Source organism: Sciurus vulgaris, assembly GCF_902686455.1.
Source record: "Sciurus vulgaris genome assembly, chromosome: 8".
Classification (NCBI taxonomy): domain Eukaryota; kingdom Metazoa; phylum Chordata; class Mammalia; order Rodentia; family Sciuridae; genus Sciurus; species Sciurus vulgaris.
In genome coordinates, this window is record NC_136468.1 from 102,323,504 (window position 1) to 102,346,691 (window position 23,188).

Below are 23,188 nucleotides of genomic sequence, written 5' to 3' on the forward strand. Positions count from 1 at the left end.
TAATCCCCAAAGACTATTCAATTCAACACCTTCATCTGCTTTGATGAAAACTGAGACTCAAGGAGGGCCAGTGTCTTGGTCAAGATCTATTCATCAGACACACTGGGAAGAGAAGAGGGTCTCCTGGCTTTGGGGAAGTGTGTCCCAGTTTAGTAATAATATAAAATAAAACTTAGAGCTAACACACAGAAGCCACAAAGGCCGACAGCACAAATCCACCCTTCTCCCCCACTCAATCCTGCAAAAAACAAACACATAAAACAACCAGAGATGGAGTGACCTCGTTTAGACCCTCTGTCTGTTTCTCATTAGGCCTCCTGCATGTGATCTCTGCTTGGCCTTGAACGTTGGGGACAGCGTTTATTTTCACGGCTGTTTCACAGTATGATAAGTGAGAAAATAACGTTCAAAAGGGTCAAATGGTTTCAAGGAGGTCATCTCAAGAGTCAGGGCAGAGATGGGGCTGCCACTCAGAATTCCAGCTGGGCCTTGGAGGGGGACGTTCGCCTGTGGACCACACAACCCTCACACCCTGCCCCTCAGACCCTTCTCCTGAGTGTCTTTCCATGGGAACAATTTCTGCAGGTGCAATTTAGTCAGCAACTTTACCAAGAATGTGACCCTTAAGGCAAAATTGTCAAAGGATGGCTTTGAAGTTTGTAGTTCTTACGTCTATATTTTACATGCCATGTTTCCAAATAATTAGAGTAACTAAATTAACTGGCAACTCCATGTAGAAGAAAATAAGATCAAAATCTTCACTCATTCATTTTAGGTTTTATGTGCACACAAAACTAATTTCTGCCTCCTATCTGAGGCCCCAATCACATCTTAAACCCAATTTTCTCTTAGGTAAGGATGTACAATGCCACTTTAGCAAAAGGATCAAAATTAGATGGAAAACATTTAAAATGCAAATTTAGGATCATGGTATTAATATGAAAATAATGTCTTCACGTCCTAAGTCTTTCTCGGGTTTCTACAGATACATCAATTCTTCACAAATTAGATGTGCTTTCTTTACATCTAAATCTCTATGATATTAAAAAGAAAGCTCTTCATTTTCATGCTGCTGATCATGCTGCTAGTGTATACAATTTGTTTCCAAATGGCAGCAAAGGTGATTATAACTGTATTCTTTGGATAAAAGAAACTTTAGCATGCTTCTAGAGATCAAAATTTGCAGCCTGTGAAAGCATTTAAAATCCAAGTAGGTGGTTAATCACTCTACAAAAAGGGGAATTTTTGACATCATGCTAAAAAGATACAAATGGAGGATTACAGGGACTTAAATGCCACCCAGATGAAGCTGGGTGCTCTCACTTTCCCTGCAGTTCTGCTGTACAGAGAGAAGACAGCAATCCCCGGTACCATTACCATGGCCCTTGTAAGGTTATTCTGCAGGGGTTCAGGGTGAGGATAAAACTGTTAAAATAATATGACTTTTTGAGGACCATTAAGAATAATTTTATAGGTTACTTTTAAAACAGAAAGAGGTTTGAATTGTTGAAGGCGAGAGCAAAACATGGGCAGATAGCAAACAGGTGGGTAAAGGTATGTATGGTGATGGTATTTTTACTCTTTCAGATGTCAGCCATGATGTTTTCTAGTATAATTAGGCAACTAGTAGTGGGGACTCCACTCTAAGATGCACATTTTTTTGCATTTATTCCTTTTTCCAAAAAATGTGCAAGTTTTGGAGAACTTGAGATGAATTTGTGCTCGTTAGCCATCAAAGAGTCAAAAAGAGAACTTATATTTATGACAAAATTAAAAAAAAAGAGGGAAATGGATCTCAGCAAGGCCTGAAGCCTCTCTCATCCATGTGAGAAGCCAGGCTGAGCTGCCTTACATAATCACACAAGCTAAAGCATGTAATGCAAGGAAAACTAAACCCCAAATCAAACATTGAGAACAGACACTGTTAAGACTTTCAGAAACAAAATTAAATGTAAGATTCATACCTTATGTAATGTACAACAACACAAAGAGTTCACTTAAAGAGAACTCTTAAAGAGTTAACTTAAAACTGGAGAAAAATGTTGACTTTCATCCTATTTTGAGATGTTAGTATACGTGTTTTTCAGAGGTCAAGGGAAGAGAAAACACTGGAATTTTCATGAATCAATAATAAATGTGCTTGAATAATCAAATGTGCTTGAAATTAATGTTTATACCATCTACCCCTATGGCTTTCTTGCTCCCTGTTATTTTAACTGACACCAAGAAAGGGACAAAGTACAAGAAAAACCTGGTTAACAACAGAATGTATATAACTTCTTAGCCTTTTAGAAGTAAATTTATGGCAAATTTAATACTAGCTTGAGAGAAACAAAGCCCAGTTATAATTATCTTGCTAGGAAGAGAAATTAATTAAACATTCCAGTGATAACGACACCATCAACAAACTATGAATAAACACACACTGGAGAAGGAAAGGGGCTTGAAATAAAGGGAAAAAGAAGGGGAGGTAATATTTAGCCCATCTGTTCGGACAGTAATGGACGAGGTAATCTTTTCAAGAGTACATGGAGTGCATTACACTGGAAATGAGGCTACCTGGCAGGCAGAGTCAGCCAAGTTCCTAATTCTCTTCTTCAACTTTGTGATTTGCTAATGTGAAACACATGTCTCCCTTTTGCACCAAGTTCAAATAACTCTGGAATTCCAACTGTGCAGCTCAGCGACTGAACCAGAACAAGGGGAGAACTTGTCAGGATTTAAGAGCTTTCAGCAAAGCCCTTCAATTGCAGCCAGCACCCTATTCCACGGAAGGATATCAATTATAGATAGTGACTTGCTTTAGCAGGCAGTCGGGACTGTCAGACACTAGATAGACAACCATGAAGAATCATGAATCTTTCTATTAACTGTAAGAGGGGGAAAAAGAATGGGTCATGGCTATAAATAAGGCAGAGCATCAGAATGGTTTAACACCTTGCCTCTTGGTTGTATGTAGCATGAAAATCAACTAATTCAGGGAACATTTTCTCTCCAGGGAAAGCCAGGGGAACAGAAAGGGTTAATGCTTCCCCCGTCCCTAAAAAAAAAAATGTGAGCTTTGTAACTGGTATTTATTCCATCTGCCACCAAAGTAATTAGATGGACTTGAAGTAGCTGTTCCTTCAATCAACAAAATAGAAAGCACCTATTCTATCCCAGGCCACCGCTAATGCTACCAGATATGAGCAGTAAGGTACCTGTGTGCGACACAATGTGAAATCAATTTAAATGCACAAATTTGGCATTTCCACACTTAAATGCAAGTAAAAAGGTGGAATATAATGATACGAGCTAGTGTCTTTATGTATGCTGTTGTAAATTATAATTTGTAATTCATTTAATTAAGTTTACTTACTCATATAATTTAGCTCAGATGAAAATTAATATCATAAAGATAACACATTGGACTTTTTTCTAATCCTGACATGAATTTCTTCCAACTGACTTTGAAAAAAAGGAAATTCCACTGTTTTATGTTTACATTCATATTTTTTAAACACAGTTTCCACAAAACAGAAAACATAATGGTCATTCACTTTGCACTTGGTTGCAACCCTTGAAATGATTCAGATCTCTCTAGGCAAATACCATAGGGACCTTTTGCCACTGAAATTAAATGCAAATACTTGCAGAAGTCAATGTCTTTTGAAGCTTTCACATCTAGGCAGTTAAGGGGTTAAGTTCTTATCACACTCTAAAAATGTTACCCTAAGCCCAGTCTCTCATGAGAACCCCAAATCATGTTAAATGTAGATTTATTTGATAATGAACTGAAGCAGGATCACAGTACTCTTTGGAAACTACAATGACTTACCCTCCAAAAAGGCATCCTGAGACTTGACCATCTCTCAGATCCTTAGAAGGATATATTTTCCAGTGCTGGGGATCTGATCCAGAGCCATGCACATGCTAAACATGCACTCTGCCATTAAGCTACACCCCTAGCCCCTCAGAAGGATATTTTTAAAAGAAAGCCACATAGTAACTATGACACCTATCTTTTCTATAATGGCAGCTTTGACACAAATGATTTTCTTCATTTTACTCATTATTTCACTGAGAATATTCATGGCATATGCTACTCTTTGAGACTATTTTCTCATTTAAAAAACAACAAAACAAAACAAAAAAACAAAAAACACCTCCCTCCCTTAGTACTACAATGTTTTTGTGGTTTCCTTAAAGTGATCTGAAAGAAGAGTGATTAAGTTACACTTTGCTTAAAAATAATATTTTCATCAAACTAAATAGAAAAAAAGTCAAATTATGTTCATGAAAAGCTGTGAAAATATACCCAGTTTAAAAACAGCTGACTTTCTAGGTTTTTGCTGTGCTCAGAAATCTATCATTCTTTCTATGTGATTACAAAGAGACACAATTAAAAAGAAATGAGGGGGACACCTGCTGATATCATGTTAAATCCTTAAAACACTCTGTCTATAACATTTCTCATAACCTGGCAACCTATATATTTAAATGACTCCATAACTACAATGGGATATATTATATAGGGTGGGCTAAGTTGCAAAAGACACATTCTGAGACCTCATGCAGTATAGAGATATAACACAGTGAATTTCACGTCTGTGTTTCTATACAGCACCAATCAAAATAAATAAATGAGTGAAAGGAAGACCAGTAGAGTAGAGGAAGGAGAATAGAAGGGGGGAGGAAGGGAGGGAAAGAGGAGGCACCAGGTACTAAAATAGAGTAAATCAATTTTTGTGCATGTATAATTTTGTCAAAATAAACCCAACTACTATGAGTAACTATAATGCACTAATATAAAAAATGTAAAAAGAATAAAAAACAAATACAACAAAATGAAGATGAGGGATATAGAAAAAGTGAAGTCCTAAGCTGATCCAAAGTGGGGTTGCTACATCACACCACCACTAACAGAAGAAAGAATGTTAGGATGGAAGAATGTCCTTTCTTGGATCCTTGCGTAAGAGCAGGGCCTGAAATATAAGAGGTGCTCTGAATTGGTTATTTTACTTTTGTTGTTGTTATTTACATTTGCTTTTCTTGTTATTATTTTCAGAGAGGATTGAAACAAGGGAATAAAAGAAATGGACTAATGTTTAAAAAGAGCTCATGAAACACGTGAGAGGGGCTTTATAATTTTAGTGTTTAAGTAGAAGAGGATTATCAAGAAATATGCATCACATAAAAATACAAAGTTACTGTAAAACAATGGATAGTGAGTATTAGTGTGCATATATGCATGTATGTGGGGGGGGGCACATGTGTCAAAGAGACAATCACAACACATCACAACACAACACAGATTTTCCACATATTAAAAGCTTAAGAAACTGCCCTGCTTGGTGAAACCATCCTTAATACCTTAAAAGAACCTTGTACTTTTGAACAAAAGTTGTCTGAGGCTGTATTTTTTTTTTTTTTTTTTTTTTTTTTTTTTTTTTTTTTTTTGCGGTGCTCGGGATTGAACCCAGGGCTTACAAGGAATGCACTCTACCCACTGAGCTATCTCCCCAGCCAAGCCTGTATCTTTTTATTCTGGATGCTTTAACTGCTCTTCTGTGTCAGCTGCCCTTGGTTCCACTTGCCAGAGAGATTCTTCTGACCTTCAAGAAAGTGTCAAGTACCAAGAAGCACTGGAAAAGGAGGTAATACGTGAGTGTGTGTGTGTGTGTGTGTGTGTGTGTGTTTGTGTGTATGTGTGCACTGCATTATCTGAAATAATACACCTGAGAGACATCTGAACCTGATTTGGTAAGAGAAGATGTGGTTCTCTACCTGACTGCCATGTAGTTTTCAGAAACATATGTTATTAAACATCTAAAAACACATACAACTTTTTCCATGAAACTATTGACCCCACAAGTCAAAAATTATGTAATGGCTTACCCCAAATGTCTACCCAAATTCAAGAGTAGTAATTGCTACACAGAATAATGGGATACTCCTTAGGCTATGAGGGTTTGTAAGAGGGGGAGAAAAAGGAATCCCACCCCTACCATTTTTTTCTATTGCTATTCGGTCTTGGAAGGGGAATCAAACTTGGTTAAAAGGTTAATAATAATTCATGTCCAGCTTACTATTACTCAATAACCATCAAAGTCGCTAACTCAAAATAGTGTTTGCTGGCTTACAGGATCAGAGTCATTACACTCTCTATTGAAGACTTTATTGAATTTTACACTAAGCTTTAGCTGACTGAACAGGTCAAGCACCGTGGCTCAGAGTTTTCTTTATTCTCAGAAAGTCATAAAGCCCCCTCCAGTTTGCAACGCAGCTAGCTAAGAAACTTGACTCAGTGCAGGGTCAGAGAAGCCGACCTCTATGGAAAGGTCACATGGTTGGAAGGCCCAGTTCCTGAACACTGCTCACTTACGTGCACAAGCTGATCCTGGGTGTCAAACTCCCTCGTGCAGCCTTCCCAGTGGCAGTTTGTCTCATAGATGACTTCAGGCTCCTGTTTGCTCTCATCTTTGTCCCCTTCCTCCTTGACCAGCGTCGTTCCTTCTGGCTGTTCCTGAAAGGTATAGGGGGTTGGGAGAAGGGAGTGAGATGGAGGAAAAAAATCTGACACGATGGGAAGGAAGACAAGAAGGGAATGTGGAAATCTGATTTGGATTTGTCTTCCTCCTTATGCAATTTTTCAGGGAAAATAAAACAGAGTACGAGTCTATCAGCTGGGTTTTGTATACTGGAGAAGTTAAAGACCTGGAATCACTTGTGTGCATATTTTCAGATTTGCCAAACACACCTTCTGAGATTTTTTTTAACTTGTGGTTTAAGACAGCTACCCAAATTACAATGATGATTAGAAGTTGAAGCCAAATTTCATCACCTCAAATATAAAGCTGAAAATGACTAAAATGTCACCTTAAAAACAAAAACAAAAACAAAAAAACCTCAAAACAAAACCCATAAGAGAAGTCATTAAATTAGATCATACAGTCCTTTTACTCCAAAGACTGGTCCTTCTACTTTGCTTGGTTGTTTTAAATCTTTTTCAGTTTATTAATTTGTCTTTTCTTATATTTTGCAATTCAGGGAAATTTACTTCTAAGCCTGCATTCCCTGAGAGGCATTTTGTGGATTTTTAGGGGTAACACCTTGTTGGTTAAGTCTCTGGTTTCCAAGGACATGCTGGTGATAGAAGGCCCAGGAACTACAGCGTCTCATGCTCTAGGACATAGTCCTTTCTAGACTTCTATGGCAGCTTCCCAGCAATGCAAAAACAAAAAAATTCCAGAATTCTGGGAAATAATTAAGCATGTGAGTTTGAGTGTAGGTCCGGATGATAAAAACAATTCAGGTACTCAGGTGTATTCAGCAAGGTGGTTGTGTAGCAAAATGGATGAGGGAGGATGGACTTCAAAACCTATGTCACTGGTTCATTCCATCTTCTAAGATCTCACTGAAGAGGAGATATGGATTAAAGTAGTTTGAGATTTGGGCTGAAGCAGCCTGATGATAGCAAGGCCCAGATTCTGTAGACATTTAGACTTTTGTCCAGTCCCCATTTTGAGAAATTAAAATTTGAGCTCCTTCCCATGTCAGGCACGAGAACACATGAGATGGTCTTTGAGGCATAGCCCACACATTCTTCAAAAGAATCCAGAACACTGAAGTAACTAGAAGTAGTTGAGAATCTGACTAGTCTTATGTTGCTTATGCCTTGATGCCTCCTGGAAGTAGCAAAATAATGATAATAAGGAAAAAAAAAAAAAGACCATAATCAGTGGAGGGAATATCACGAGCTCTGCTCCAGCTTATGCTTGGGGTCAGGAACTCAGTGATTCAGGTCAAAGGTCAGGGATAAGGACTGAAACCTGTCACACCTGTGGTCAGCAACAAATGAATCTGACCACTATCCGATCTACAGCTGCCTAAATGCCTAAGCTGTCTCAACTATCAAGAACATAAAAACCACAGTTTACCGCATTGCTTGCATTTATTTTGGAGCTAGAGAAATAAATTCAGTCACTCTATAACTGGTCTTTGATCAAGCACAATAAGTATGGCCAAGGCCAACAATGCAGAGGATGAGAAAATGCTGTGAAAAGACACCAGACTGTAGAGGTTGAAATTGGATGGCCTGGGTGTCCTACCTGCTGCCCCCGTGCCCCTGGGCTGGGGAGGTCTTCATCAGGTTTGATCTTGGACCGTTTATTGTGCATCGGGTCGCCAGTGCTGCTCACTGCAGACTCACTTGTGGGTTTGTTCTGCTGGTCACATTTGTAGGACCAAAGACAAAAAAATAAGTTTTGATCAGTGAAAAGGACCATAATTAAAACCTGCAACTGGAGACAAGCAGGCTTATTTGGTAATAGAGCAATGACTCTGATAATGCCCCAATCCCTGGTGATAGAGTTCCGACAATATACTCAAAGGCAGAGGATACATTCATGAAGCAGTTCTTCATTTTTGATTCATAAGTATAAACTCCCCATGGCTTTTCAAAGCTCTTCTAGCTTCTGATAGAACTAAGTTTTAACAAGCACGAGTAGTGTGCATCAAAAGAAAAAAACTATGAGAAGACCATCATGAACCATTCGTGAAGTTCTTAATTAAAAAACCCAGAGTTTTCTGCAAACAAATATCATAGTGGCAATAACAATGGTGGGAATGGCACCATTTATTCTCATTCTAGAGTATAACATGGTGCTTAGTAGCAGTCTGATTCTAGCAGAAGGAGATGTGGCTAAATGAGAGCAATACATTCATGAAATCTATTTATAATAGATGTGGCTTACAGATGTTGTCAGGTCAGAGCATAGTCTTATCAAGCAGCCTGCTTTTTCAAATCCATGAAAATATGACTCAGTAGAAGATGCTCTTGCTTACTGAGGAGCATATGCAGAGCCCATTCATCAAGACTGAACAAAATACTCCTGGGTTATGGAGACAGGATGCCAGGATAAAGCTCTGAGAATGCCAATGTCCTATGGTAATAATGGCTGAAATGGAGGCAAGACCTTTCCTCAGTTGATCAACATGGATACGCTCATGAAGCTCTCTCTCACCTGCGAGGACTCAGAAGGGCCGGAGCTGACCTGGACTGGGTTAAGAACTGTAGGGATTCCTGGAATAGGCCTCTGTGTTGGAAAAGTTGGGGCAGGGTGGATGAGTGGAGGGCTGTGTCCAAAGGCGGAGCCTAAGCTTTGCTGACGACTTAAAATCTGTTGATGCATATGGAGAGACACAGGTGCAGATGGGTAGGTGAAGCTCAAGGCAGGACTGTATGGAGGGAGATAAAAAACATGACCATCACTTATGCTGACTTCAGAGACTATTACAAATATACAATATCCACACCTTGATACCAACAATGGTACCAACCCAAATCACAACAGGTCTGTTTAAATGAGAAAATAGAAATGGTCACTGCCAAACATCTGGAAAACTTCCAAGAGAAAGATGACTCCTGAGAGGAGACACGCAAGTACATGTGCACATACCCGCAGACCTGAAATAAGATTCCACAAAACGGAAATAAAAGGCATCAGCTCAATAATAACTATTTATTGCAATAACAAACTTTATATAAAAAAGAGAATGGGCGACTACATGCTTTATAGTACTTTTATGGGCTCTGAGTTCCGTATGTTCCTGTGCATGAAGCAATTCCTTTAATCTTAGCTCACACCACGCGCTTTCATATGTCTCCAGATCTTATTACAAGAGGAAAGAAAATCAATTGGTTAAATGTGTTTTGAACACCATGCTTGTCATATCACTCATTTGTTTGTAAAGATGGAAAGCTTGGTTCATCCAGAATGCCACCTAAAGAATTTCCATCAGCGCCGTCTGGTTACAGAAGCTGATGGATTAACCTCTCCCCACTGAAATCGGTGATCAATGGGCTTCGATGGAAGAATATTCCGATGGGAGAACACAGCTCCCTCCTCTAGCTAAACAGCATTAAATGTCTATTACAGCCCATTATGCATGCTAATGCCTGTCACCACTTTATTATGCCACAGTATCTCAGGCTATGGCAAGTTCTGAGGAAGCGCTGCTATTACCTAAAGATTTCCTGACTAGCAACAGTGGCAAATCATTCTTTGTACCAGCCACAGTTTAGGAATCAAATCCTCTTAAAAGAAAGAAGGACTCTTGAGGACTTTGCCAATAGCTTAAAAATGCATGGAAAACTAATAATTGTATTCATGGAAATTTCCTTTTTAAAAAATAATCAGTGAAAAAAATTATATGTGTAGCGTCCTATCCTGCTGTGTAATACTCAGAAAGAATCAGGGTTTCTTGTAATGTCAAAGGTAGAACTCATGCAAATTTCCAGTCTGGTGGGTTAATTGCTATTGCTGTTAAGCACATTAGCTGAGAATAAAATAATTACAATAACAAAATTCAGACCATTTCAACAACTTTAAGTAATAATTCCAGAGATATACTCTGTTCATTAATGCGACTCTACATTTTTGCCTATTTGACTACAATCCATAAAAGGCAGCTTCAATGGGATTACATTACTATTATTCCTACAGAGAACCTTCCATTACAATAGCTTGCCCATTTAAGACTGAATATCATTAAGAATACCCGAGGAGAATTCCACCAGGCTTTGAGGAACTCTCCTTTCATTCTGTATTGTATTTCTTTAATAAAGGAAAGCAGAAACATGGTGAAAACAGTCATTGTTCACAGTAAGTTAGGGAGAAATCAGTAATAATATTCCGTTTCTGCAGCGCTATAGTTTCTGCCAGTGTTTCCGAAAGCAACCATGAATGATTACAGCAAGACTTAGCTAAGGTAGCTGTGTGGATGATTGATAGGGCATTAATCAAAAGATGCATATCTGCCTCAGAATTTGTTCACAAGCTTTCTTCTAATAGCTGATTTCATGTTCACTGAGCTCTATGCCAGTTTGTCCAATTTATTTTTCAGTGTACAAGCCATTCATCAAAAAACACAATGATTTAACACCCCCCCTTCCATTGGGTGAATGGATATTACTAAGTGTGTACTACCTTATTCTGTTCATTAAAGAAACAAAAACCAAAGGATCCCACTTCATGTATAATTACAATGTCAGGCAGACTTTGTGTGAACCTTGGCACACCTTTCCAGAGTTCCAGGGTTCCAGACTATCAGGCAGACTCAGAAAGTGGTTCCAGAAGGTCATTGACACTTCTAATTCTGTGAGACACAAAATTCTGGACCTTAAGGAGTTAGTACCTGATCAGGAATCAAGACCATTAAAGAGCACATTTCATGAGGTAGAAACTCCCGTTGGTTTTTATGTATAAGCAATTCATAAATATTGTTTGCCAGACAGAGTGGGCACAATTTTAAAAAGATGCAGGACAGACCAATTGAGGCTCAACATTCCCATAGTTGTTCCTTAGGTCCTCAATTGTCCTCATCCTTAGGGTGCCTGGACAGGAGCTGGAGTGCTTTCAACACACTTTGGGAATCTCCTTTGCAGATTGCTATGCTGCTGGTAAAACCAGGTAATGGAAATAAACATGCTCTAAAATCCTCATCAACTAATAGACTGCATGTACCGTGAGAGCACAGAATGGATCTGTGATTTTCAGCCTTCAAGGCTTACATATAATGATGCAGCAAGAAAAAGAAGCTCTTCTCTGCATGCAAAGAACTGAACACAAAGAGGCACCGGAATGCCTTGTCTTAGCCCAGAAGAGCTGCCACTTGGCTCCTGTGAGGTGCTGCAGATAGGGGAGCTGCTCAGCTCCAGATTACAAAGCCTGTTGAGAAGTAATGGTAGAAGTAGACAGTTCTGGGCAGTCTACAGCATTGGCTAATGAATTGGGGAATCCAAATTCCTCTGCCCTCAGCAGCTACCTGAGGAGTTCTCAAACTGTTTTCTAAAGGGAAGAAGCAGAAGATGGACCACGATTGGGCACAGCACATGGGATGTCAAGAACAACGGACAGAATGCCCTTTCTATAAATGATGCCTCCCGTGTGCACCTTCAACCCTCCTCAACCCTAAGAAAAATATGTGGTGGGAAGAAACCTTCTGAGCATTTCTGGTGATTGAGGTGTAAGGAAACTCAGGACACTGCCTCTTAAGATCTATATCTAAGTAGGGAGGGCCACAGCAGATGGGAGTCCTGCACTCAACTCTTGCCTCTTGGCACAGTAGCAAATGGTATTTGCTGTGTTCCCTGCCCGGAAGCCTTTGCTTCCATAGCTGTTCCCTTTTTATTATTTGGGCTTCAGCTCAAATATCACCCTACACAGAGAGGCCTTCTTGGATCAATGTCCCCATCAAAATGAACTCCATCTGCATCTCCCTGCTACATCACTGTTATCCACTTTGGAGGATTCTGTTCTCATGATGACACATGGCACTCTCTGAAATAATATTCTTTCTCTCCCCTCCTAGAAGGCAAGATCCACATGAGCTGGGCACTGGCACCTGGCACACAGCAGGTACTCAATACTGAATCTGTAAGTGAGTGGATATCTTCTTCAATGCATTCTTTTCCTGTGCTGTTGCAACAAATGACCACAAAGTTAGAGACTTGAAATAGCATTCATTGTTCATCTTATAGCTATCCGAAGTTTAAAATGGGTTGGCAGGCTTGCATCTCCTGAAGGTTCTAGACCCCTTACCTCATTCACATCCTTCAGAGGATGCTCACATCCCTTGGCTCAGGGCTCTGCCTCACTCTGATCCTTCCTTCTGACTAAACTTGAATGTCCTGCATCCCTCTTATGAGGACCCTGTGATGACTTTAGGGCCACCTAGATAATTCAGGCTAATCTCATCTGAAGATCTGTAGCTTCCTCACATCTGCAAAATTTCTTTTAGCATGTAATGTATTCATGGGTTCCAGGGATTATGATGTGACATCTTCAGAGGCCTACCATTATTCTGCCTACCCCACTGGAAATAGTTATGTAAGAGAGAGAAAGAGAGAGGGTGGGGAGAGAGAGAGAGAGAGAGAGAGAGAGAGAGAGAGAGAGAAGCAACCAGTTTTCACCTGAGAACTACAACCAGACATCATGATAAAGTAGTATTACATCTTCAAAGCTAGTGTCTAAATTCACTTCTTCGGTAGTACCTCAGCAGTTCAGCAAAGGCTTTGCAGATTACAAAGTATAGAATTAAAAAGAAAAGGTAGATTCTACTTTTTGAGACCTTGGGGAGGGGGGTTTCCTAAGTAGTTTATGTATTCATTCCACAATTTTCTAGAAACATAAAATAATAATATTGTTGAGATTTTTCATAACTCTGTACTGTCTTCTCTTCAGATCTAAGATGATCAAACACTGGAGTCTCAAACTTGAGTGTTACCCCCTCAAGTCCTTTCCATTTCTGCTCACCTATTCTTTCCTGAGTTATTTGATGAGAGATTAATTTTATATTTGGATTCTGAATTCTTTTCATTCAATCATTAAAAGTAATATATAAAAAAAACAACTATTTCTGTAGTCTTCAATTTTTTTCTAAATAACATTGTGAAAGACAGAGTCCTTTATGAAAACAATGACATTTATAAAAATGTGACATAATTGTCAGTCTCCATTTCATCAATAAAACCAGTAGGAAGAAAGTGTTAGATGGCCCAGATCATTCCAAGCACTGTGCTACCCTAATCATGGTCTGGTCAGATAACAGTCAATTAAGGAAATGCCAAGGGAATTTGGTCCTGGAGGAACTATTAATTAGGAACTTATGTTCCAAAAGTTCCACCCCAGATACTATTTGTAGCAGTTGTTGGAGAAATTTCTAGAGATAAGTGTTCCTTGAGACATACTTTGAGGAACAACTTTTCTAAAATAACAGTTTTAAAGCCAGAATAAATTAAGCATTAATTTACCCTCCATTTTACTAAAGAGCAGAAAAGGACACAAATGTATATTTAAAATTGCTGACTATCAGAAAAGATGTATAATCAATTAATTGTTTAAAGAGGCATTCCACTGGATGGCGTGATGCAGATGCAGAATTCTGGACCTATTGACATAAGGGTAACTGCTCACATTATAGAATTGCTCCACCTTTACATTCAGTACTGAGCTGAATTCAAAGGGATCAACCATCTGCATCTGCGTGGGAAGCATTTCTGTTTCTCACAGATTTAAAAATACAATTCCCGAAATTTGAGTCTTTAAGAAAGGTATGATACATATTATTCTTTATAAAAAAATCAGAGGCATAAAGTTTTATCAGTATCCTTTTAAAAAGTGTGATCATGTTTTGCAAACCAGAGCTAGGGTGCAACTGAGTGGCAGAACTTGTGTTTAATATGCAGTAAACAGTACAGTAACCCCTCACTTATGTGGAAGTCTCCTGTGGGGAACCTCAACAACTATTCCCAACTCAGCCAAACTGGAAGTGTAAGTGGTAAGGAAGAATGATAAACACAAAAATAAATGTCATAAAATCCACATACTGTATTTCCACTAATTCAGCAAGTTTTACCCACACATTTGCTGCATATCCTATTTATTTTTCCAAAGAATAAAATAATTTTTCTAGTCAGAGAGTTATATATTAATTATAATCAACACATAAAGCTGTGAAATACACAAGTATGTCTGACTTTCATAACAAACATTATTTTTTCATACCAACAAAGTGATGTGAGTTAACATTTGTAGAGAAATCCTTGTGATCAATCTGTAAATCAAATTCCTATTTAATTCCTGGAATGATGTATAAGTGGGCACACTAAAAGTTTATATTGTGGAAAGTCCCTCATTAAACATTGATTCACCCTACTATAAATATAGGCATTTCAAAGGCACTAATGTTCAAAGCAAATGGTAAAACTCAATTAAAATAGAATATGAATACATTCCTTACTGTGTTTTTTAAAAAATATTTCATCTTAGTTGTAGGTAGATACAATACCTTTATTTTGTTTTTATGTGGTGCTGAGGATCAAACCCAAGGCCTCATGCATGCTAGGCGAGCACTCAACCACTAAGCCAGTACCCCAGCCCCATAATGCTTTTTTAAAATACTTCAGCAATTCTATATATGGTGGGAGGTTGAAGATGGAGGATATGTGGGGTTCCTTAATAATCATATGTAATGTGGAATGATTTGGCTTGTTGCTGGCTTTTGTATTAGAAGAGAAAATGGAGCTGATTATTTCTACATAAAAATAAAAGAAAATTGAGGAAAAATAAGATGTTACAAGGCTATAGTACACAGTTACTGCACACTTAAAGGTCAAAGCCATTATTTTATTATTTTTAATGATTTCAACCCACAGGGCATTTTAACCCTCTGATAAAATAACAGTTTTCTCTTAGAGTTGTCATGGAGTGTCTCATAATAGCAAAGCTAAGAGTATTTTGTTTGTTTTTTTGTTTGTGCCAGTGCACACTATACTGGGATGTGGGAGTAACTGAGCAGTAAGTCTTCCACATCTTTTATCTACATTTGCCTCTGCAGGAAGGCTCATCAGTTTCCAGGTTCATCTCTGGAATTTCTCCATGATCTAGAATGACCTGCACAGAGCTAGGCAGACAGGTGACTGATGAGAGAACCAAGCCACAGCAAATCTCTAGTGGGAGCTCAGGACAGCCCATATCACAAAGGGACCAATCTCTTAGTCCAATAGGAAGAAAAAAAAATAGGTGGCAGCTCTGTTTAAATGTAAAATCAACTCTACCTCCTGGCCACATATAAACATATTTTTTTATTGCCTTGATCGGTAAATTTGTTCAGGTATAGATTTTTTTTTTAAACAACCTTAGAAGAAACTCATATGCAAATCATATGACCACTTTAGGTAAGGTCATTGGGATTAGGAAATCCATGCCGAATGAAACTCTGTTTTCTAAAGGCTGAGGAATAGAATAGTGCTATTTGCTTTTTGGTATCCCATTTCCTCTAATCCTTTTGCTTGTGAAAATATGATGGCAGTGCATCTTCAGAAACTCAAGAGAGGGCTAGGGGAGAGATGATGTTAATCAAAAACAAACTCCCTCGCCACTCTGTGGCTGTTATACTAATGAGGTCCTCCCCTTTCTGGTTATAGCTGTATTAGAAGAGGATTGACTGTACAACAGTTGCCATTCAAATTACAATTCTTTCCAGTTTTGCAGAGAATGGGCTACGGCTATCATTACTGGCATATGGGTAGGTATAGGCACACATGCACCCTTGTGCTTCTGTTTGGGAGGAACAAAATATAGCTTTCACTTTCATTTATAAAAAGTCCCAGGGCAAGTATAGTAGAAAACCTAGCCCAGACTCAGAAGTAAAGAGTACACATATAAAGACCCACACACTCACAAAATGAATAACTATTCCAACATTTACTTCAGGCATACACCCTCTGAAAAGCTTTGGAGAAAAATGTGTTGAGCTTAATATTATGAGAGTGTTTTACAAAACTAAAAGCTGCTGGACATGGCAGTACTCGCCTATAATCCTAGTGACTTGGCTGAGATTGCAAGTTCAAGGCAGCCTCAGCATCTTAATAAGACCTTCAGCAACTTGGCAAGACACTATCTCAAAAAAAAAAAAAATTAAAAAGGGCTGGGGATGTCACTCAGTGGTCAGTGGTTCAATTCCTAGTTGCACAAAAAACAAAACAAAACAAAAAACGCTAAAAAGCTACTTGCCATTAAACAGCCAAATAGATAAAGACCCCCATGAGCATTAACATGAACAGCAATAACACATGCTCCGGTGAGTTTTGGATCAACATGCAAATCATGTAATCAGTCAGCCATGTAGACATGGCTTAATATAAGGATAATCAATTTATTATAAACATCACCAGGTATTATTTCTCTATTATAAATAGTCTTTCCCACCTTCCTCTTAGCCAACCTCCCATTTGAGGAATTCTAAGAGAGAAGGAAGCTGACATGGAGAAAAAGAGGAAGTACAGGGATAAACCCACCAGGTTAAATTTGTGCCTCAGCTACTTACACAGTTGATTCACCGATCTCTCTGAGCATCACTTTCCTCATCCATAGAATCAACAGTCTCAGGAAGAGGTTACAAGGCTTCCTATTTCTCCTGGATCATGGACACCAGGCACTGAGGCACAAATGGTTCCTGCCCATGTCATCAACCTTGTGCCCCAGAGGAACTGCCCTTTGCTTACTGTTCTCTGATGCCCTGTTCTTCCTATCACAGGGTCTGTATCTGCTCACCCTTCTTAGAAAGTTGTAGAAAGCTCTTCCCACAGTGGCTCATCTTCATCTTCCAGATCTCAAGTTTCAGTCCACCTGAATCAGGCCCTCTGTACTATTCTTTGTTAATACCCAGGCCATTTCCTCTACTGCACTGGACCCTTAGAAATTCATTTGTGCATTCATTTATTTATACATTTCTGCTTGAAGCCTTTTCTGTTTCATGAGGGACATATCTCACTCAGTTTGATAAGCCCCATGCCCAGCACAGAGAGCAGCTTGTAGTTAGACTCAGCTAAATATCTGGGGAGTGAATAATTGAAAAAAAAAAAAAAAAAAAATTAAACTAAAACTATCTCTCTCTGTCTCTCTCTCTTGCTCTTCTTCTTCTTTTTTTTTTTGATAGTATTTATTGCTTTTACTGATACTAAGAGATAAAGAAGGTCATCTCATAATATTTAGAAGATGAAACCAGAGATTTCTAAGGACACTGGTAATCTCGCACTGTATTCATCTACTTTCCAATGTGTTTCTTTATTTATTTTTGTGTTGTTTCTCCAACATAAACAAGGCATTTACTTGCAGCAAAAAGCATGGAAGCCAAACTTCCTCCCTCCCATCAGGCAGCATTGATGAAGCTGCCAGATACATCCTTCCTCCAGGATCCTACCATCAGAGAAGGCTGAGGAGGCACGGATCAGAGAACACGATCTATTCTCTGGTCTTGAGACTGAGCTGCTGAGCGTTGGGACAACAGAAATACCTGCTCCGACTCTAAGTCATAGGTCTTAGCACCCTGCTCAGAGAGTGAGGTCGAATAGGAAAAACGTCATTTTCATAGAGATATCTTTCCTGACCACACCAGACCTAAAATTACTAAGGGTAGGAAACCATCTTCATTTTAGCCATTCAATTGAAAGCAAGAAAGGTATATTGGAGAGTTAAATATTTCTCCATTCCATTTATGTTGGACAAAAGACTATAGGAAGATGAGGATCATTTGAAATACCTTGTCTTCTAATGGCAGTTAATACCTTAACAGAAGATCTTAGCAGGTGTAAGATATTTTTAATTTAATATGAGTATCTGGATATTTACAGCATTAGCTTTAACTTTGTGGGGTGAGGACTACAGGCTGCATTTGATAACGTGAACCATCTAGTCTTAGACGGAATTCAGTGTGATTGAGAACTTACAACTTTGGGAGATTTGAAATATTTCACAATATACTTTCCCATGTGTGCAGTTTTTCTTTGAGTTATGTTAGCTATAAGGAAATAAAGGACTTGTGATGTACGTCTGGACAACATGTTTGAAAAAGTCTGACATAACCAAGTACTATATTTTGATGTGCCAATGGGCTTTAATGAATATTTGTTTTATATGGTATTTTTAGAGCTGTCCAAATTATTAAGTAAATATATAAAAAGTACAAAACCATATACAAACTTTTAGATAGACACTTGCTCTTTTAACCCTTTATTTTGTATCTAGCCCTTTGTTTCCATCCCTATCTATCTATTGGGAGGTAAAAGAGCCTTCACCTAGACCTTAATTTTTGGAAAAACCAGGATTACACAGCTACCATGTACAAACTACCTTTAATAAAAGTGGTAATTGGCATTCTAGTTACACACGAAATAGTTCCTTAATTTATTCATTCAAGGATTACTTGTTGGTGGTACCAAGGGGAAAGGACACAGGTGATGAAGGATGGGACTAGATCTTTCTAGTGCTATGTCCTACTGGAAGCAAGTAGCAAGCCATTAAGTGAAGAAACAAATTTTTCTGAAAATACAGAAATTTCAAATTATGATAAATGCTGTTATTGATCTCTTTGACAAGAATGAGGTACAAACAGGAAGGAGATAGCTATGGCATGCATCAGAAATCTGAATGACTACCTTTAAACATTTAACAGCATCCTTAAAAACTTAAATGACATTCTTACCTATGAACTGTCAATACCAATGGCAATTTAGGTTCTGGAAAACATGTAAGAATAAAAGTCACATGTGTTTGGGTTAAATTAACAAGCAGGGGATTGGAATGCAGATACTGATGCTCATCAGGCACTGACCTGGGTCAAGTTCATCTTGCAAACACCCAGTGGACTTGTATGTAAAACAAGAACAACAACATTTGCTTTTCAAAACTGTTGTGAAGGGCTGGGGATATAGTTCAATTGGTAGAGTGCTTGTCTAGCATGCACGAGGCCCTAGGTTCAATCCCTAGCACCACCAAAATAATAATGATGATAATAATAATAATAACAATAATACTGTTGTGAGGTGAAAACAGGTGAGTGTGTCTTGGGCCCCCACCTGCCCTGTTATCGGTACATCACAGAGATGAAATGCAGCTTCATTCACATTCTCTCTTCCACCTCTCCCTCTGGAGACAGTTGTGTGCCCTTTCAGAGGTCTTCCTTTCCTGCCAAGCACCTACCACTAATTGGCTATTGAAAAAGTCAGTTTTTAGATCTCCCACAATAAAACCTAGAACAGGGAAAAACAAAGCACTACTGTTTCTCTAGCTCAAGGGATTGGCAAATGGTGGTGTAGTTAATAACAATTCTACTAACTATTATCTTATATGGCAAGTGAATCTCCTCTTGGGTTATCTAGATAATCCCATATGTATTAGAAATGACATATTATCCTAACATAGCATAGTTGTTTAGTCAAGAATAAGAGAATATGCCAAGCCCCAGAGGCAAGAAGGAAAATGAGGATCGGCTTGACTGTCACAGGCTCTCCTGGAATCTGACTGATCTTTTTAAAGTGAATCTCTTCTTCTACCTCTAATGAGAATAAAGCCTTCTGCCCTGAAAATAGGAAGGAAAATCATTATTCCAAATGAGGACACTGATGGTCCAGCTTACTTGGACAACTGTGAGGAGGCCGTGAAGACACTGGGGTTAGAATAAAGAAAGCCAGCACTGTGACCATCTGTGTACTATAGTCTAACTTATGTACTTCACATGCTGGAAAAAGTCGAGATAGCCAGGAAGAGATCAAGAAGGATGAGAAATTGAAGGGAAGGGAGAGAAAGGTTGTTGACAAAGTGTTTATGTGTGAATGAAGCTGTGTGAACATCACAGTGGGTCACGTTTCCAGTCAAGCCATGTACTAACTGCATAATCTCAGCAAACCGAGATACAGTCAATGACACTCTGTGACCTAGGAATATTTTCCAGGCGTGCAGGAACATCCACACATTCAGTGTCACACTTATTCCAGCCTAGAATGGAATGGTTGCTGGTATAGCATAGCTGGACCCATGGTAGTTTAGCCCCATCAGGGACTATTCTGGCTCAGTTCTCCGGTGACTTCACCTATATGGGAGGTGGAAGGTCTTATCCCACCACTGTAGATCCACAACAGCTTTAATAAAAAGTACCCCTTTCCTATACACTGGGTGTTATATTTGCAGCTTAAAAATGTGAAGACTGAAATTCAGAGCAGAAGGGTAAGTTAGGCTTGCACAGATGCTTGGTGGCAAAGCTGGAATTTGACTCCAAGTAAGTCAGACTCCAAAGCCTATAAGGACTATAGTGGCTAATCTTGAAAGCACCCCAGTAAACACCCTCTCAATATACTGACTACCATCATGTAAGTACAGTTACCTGCTTCACTTCATGTTTCCACATTTTATTGGCCAAATGAAAAGAACAAAGGAGCTGAAAATGATACACAAAAACCAAGATTTATGATATTTAAACATTAACTAAACCAAGATTTATGATATTTAAACACTAACTTGCCTGCATGAGCATCATGGATAATTGAACTAGAAGAGAACCAAAATTATAGTGAATATTATCTACAATTATAATGCATCAATAAAATTTTTTTAAAACTTCAGTGAAAAACATTATGTCATTCATTATTTCTAGTAAATATAGTTATGTTACTACTGCTAACTTTTTCTTTTCCTGGACAGTTAAGGTTTCCCTAACATGGACTCACCATGGGAAAACCCATCCATTAACAACAAATGATCTTGCCCATTTTGCTCACTTATTAAAAGCAAGACTAGTGAAAACCGCCTTTAATCTATACTTTTAAGACCAGAAATCCTTTGTGGTTTGCAAAAATATAATTTAAAAAGATTTTCAGTAACAGTTCTTAAATTATTGGTGAAAATTTTAGGTGAAATGAGAGCGGAAGTTTACAACCATGATTGCTTAATTAATTAATTAGATTACCAATTAATTCTATCTCCATCATTTGTCAACTAGCTCAGTTCAAACAGTAAATTATGAGCTGACAAAAGCAGTATAAATATGCCTAAAATTCCACTTTGACTTACTTTTATTCCCTATTTATTGGTATCGGTCCAAGTTCAATCATTAGTGAAGAGAAATACTTGGTATTAATTGTGTTTACAATCATGTTTACATTCCTTACTTTCATGTAAGGAAGTGTCAAAATGCTTTCATTCTATAGAAAAGGCATGATCAAAGCTAAGATCTTTCAAATTAAGCTGAAAATATTTAATAGGAAAAGCAGGAAATGCTCTGTTGCCACATTTCCTCTAATGACTGACCAGTTATCAACCTGGTCTGGTTTCCAAAGTCATGTACCTTTATTTTTTTTTTTATATTTCATCTTTTGGTACTAGGAACTGAACCCAGAAGCACTTAACCAGTGAGTCCCATCCCCAGCCCTTTCTATATTTTATTTAGAGACAGGATCTTACTAAGTTGCTTAGGGCCTTGATAAGTTCCTGAGGCTGGTTTTGAACTTGCAATCCTCCTGCCTCAGCCTCCTGAGCAGCTGCGATTACAGGCATGTGCCACCATTTATTTTCTACTGTACTGAAAATCCCACTCTTAACTTTTTATTCTTTCCCCCCAGTGGATTCCATTCCTTTAACAATTATAGGACAAGATTATTGCCAACTGGCCTTCTTATTTTTGTTCCTGTTCCTTACATTGGTCACAAAACCAAGTACAAAATGTGTTTTACTCTGGAGAAGTATTACTAGTCAGAGAAGGCCTAGATAAAAAGATTGCCATACTCTCAGTCTTATTTCATCATAGATGAGCAACTGCTGTTTCTGTACATGGGTTACTGACTCATGTATGTAGAACAATTATTTGGGGCCCGATTAACCATCTTGGATCCACTGTCCTGATATTTGACCTGTGTCTGGATCAGAATTTATTCTTCCCCTTAAAGCAATCAGTACTGAACATTCATGGTGACGGGTGCACTCAAGTGCTGAAAACACATTTTACTAAAAACACACATAATGGACTCAGGAAAATACATACCTGATTGCACTTGCAGATAAGTGACCATAGGAGCCACTTGCTGAAGAGCTGCTACGGGAATTATTGAGAATTGTGACCAGGGAGTTGGGAGATGTCCTTATCATGGTCTGAAGGTCAAAGCTATGATCGGACAGTGGTGATATGGACAGGGTGCGTTTTCGGCTCGGCCTGGCTGACAGCCTGGGGCTGGGGAATCTGGTGCCTGTTATATAAACAAAAAAAGAACCTGATTACCTGCAGTTGGACTCTATACCTGTTATTGATTGCGACTCGCCTATGCGGGAGAAGTGAAGGATAAGAAGCCAGCAACTTGTGGTGACAAACACCTCTCCTCCCCCTTGTGATCTACTGGCTACAATTGAGGAAATCAGGGAGAAATATTTATCTTCCAGAGGCTTACCTCGGGGGAGCTCTGTTTATTAATGTGCAGGCAAAATGATAAATCGCTAAACAAAAGGGAGAGACTTTTATGTGTTATCCCTCTCATTGCAAGTGATTTATGAATCTGACGGCTGTTTAGATATTCCCATCATTAATTCACCACAAGCGACAAAGACAGTGGTTCCCACAGTTGCAAGGCACGGCCCTCCCCACCCCTGCACACGCCATTTTAAGGCAATGAGCCGAAGGAAAAAATGAGCTAAAGCATCCTAAAATAAAACTTTAGCTTAGCTATACCCTTCTTTCCCCCATGATTTCTGGAGTTATCTGCTCCCTGGTATGCTTGAAGCATTATGAAAACAACTTACATTACCCTAAATCAGTGGTTCTCCACTGGGGGTGATTTCATACCCCAGGAGACCTGTGACAACATCTGGAGACCTTCTAG

At 38.7% G+C, this 23,188-nt stretch overlaps 1 protein-coding gene across 4 annotated transcripts in view; it reads right to left on the reverse strand.

Annotated features, from left to right (window-relative positions):
- GLI3 (GLI family zinc finger 3) overlaps positions 1-23,188 on the reverse strand; it is a 274,948-nt gene that overhangs the window by 61,955 nt on the left and 189,805 nt on the right. For all 4 annotated transcript variants that reach the window (XM_079149884.1, XM_079149883.1, XM_079149885.1 and 1 more), the window contains exons 7-10: positions 22,360-22,561; positions 9,006-9,219; positions 8,091-8,204; positions 6,365-6,505 (exon numbers count right to left, since the gene is read on the reverse strand). In XM_079149884.1, the coding sequence (XP_079006010.1) occupies positions 6,365-6,505; positions 8,091-8,204; positions 9,006-9,219; positions 22,360-22,561 (671 nt within the window). The remainder of the gene's footprint in view (positions 1-6,364; positions 6,506-8,090; positions 8,205-9,005; positions 9,220-22,359; positions 22,562-23,188) is intronic.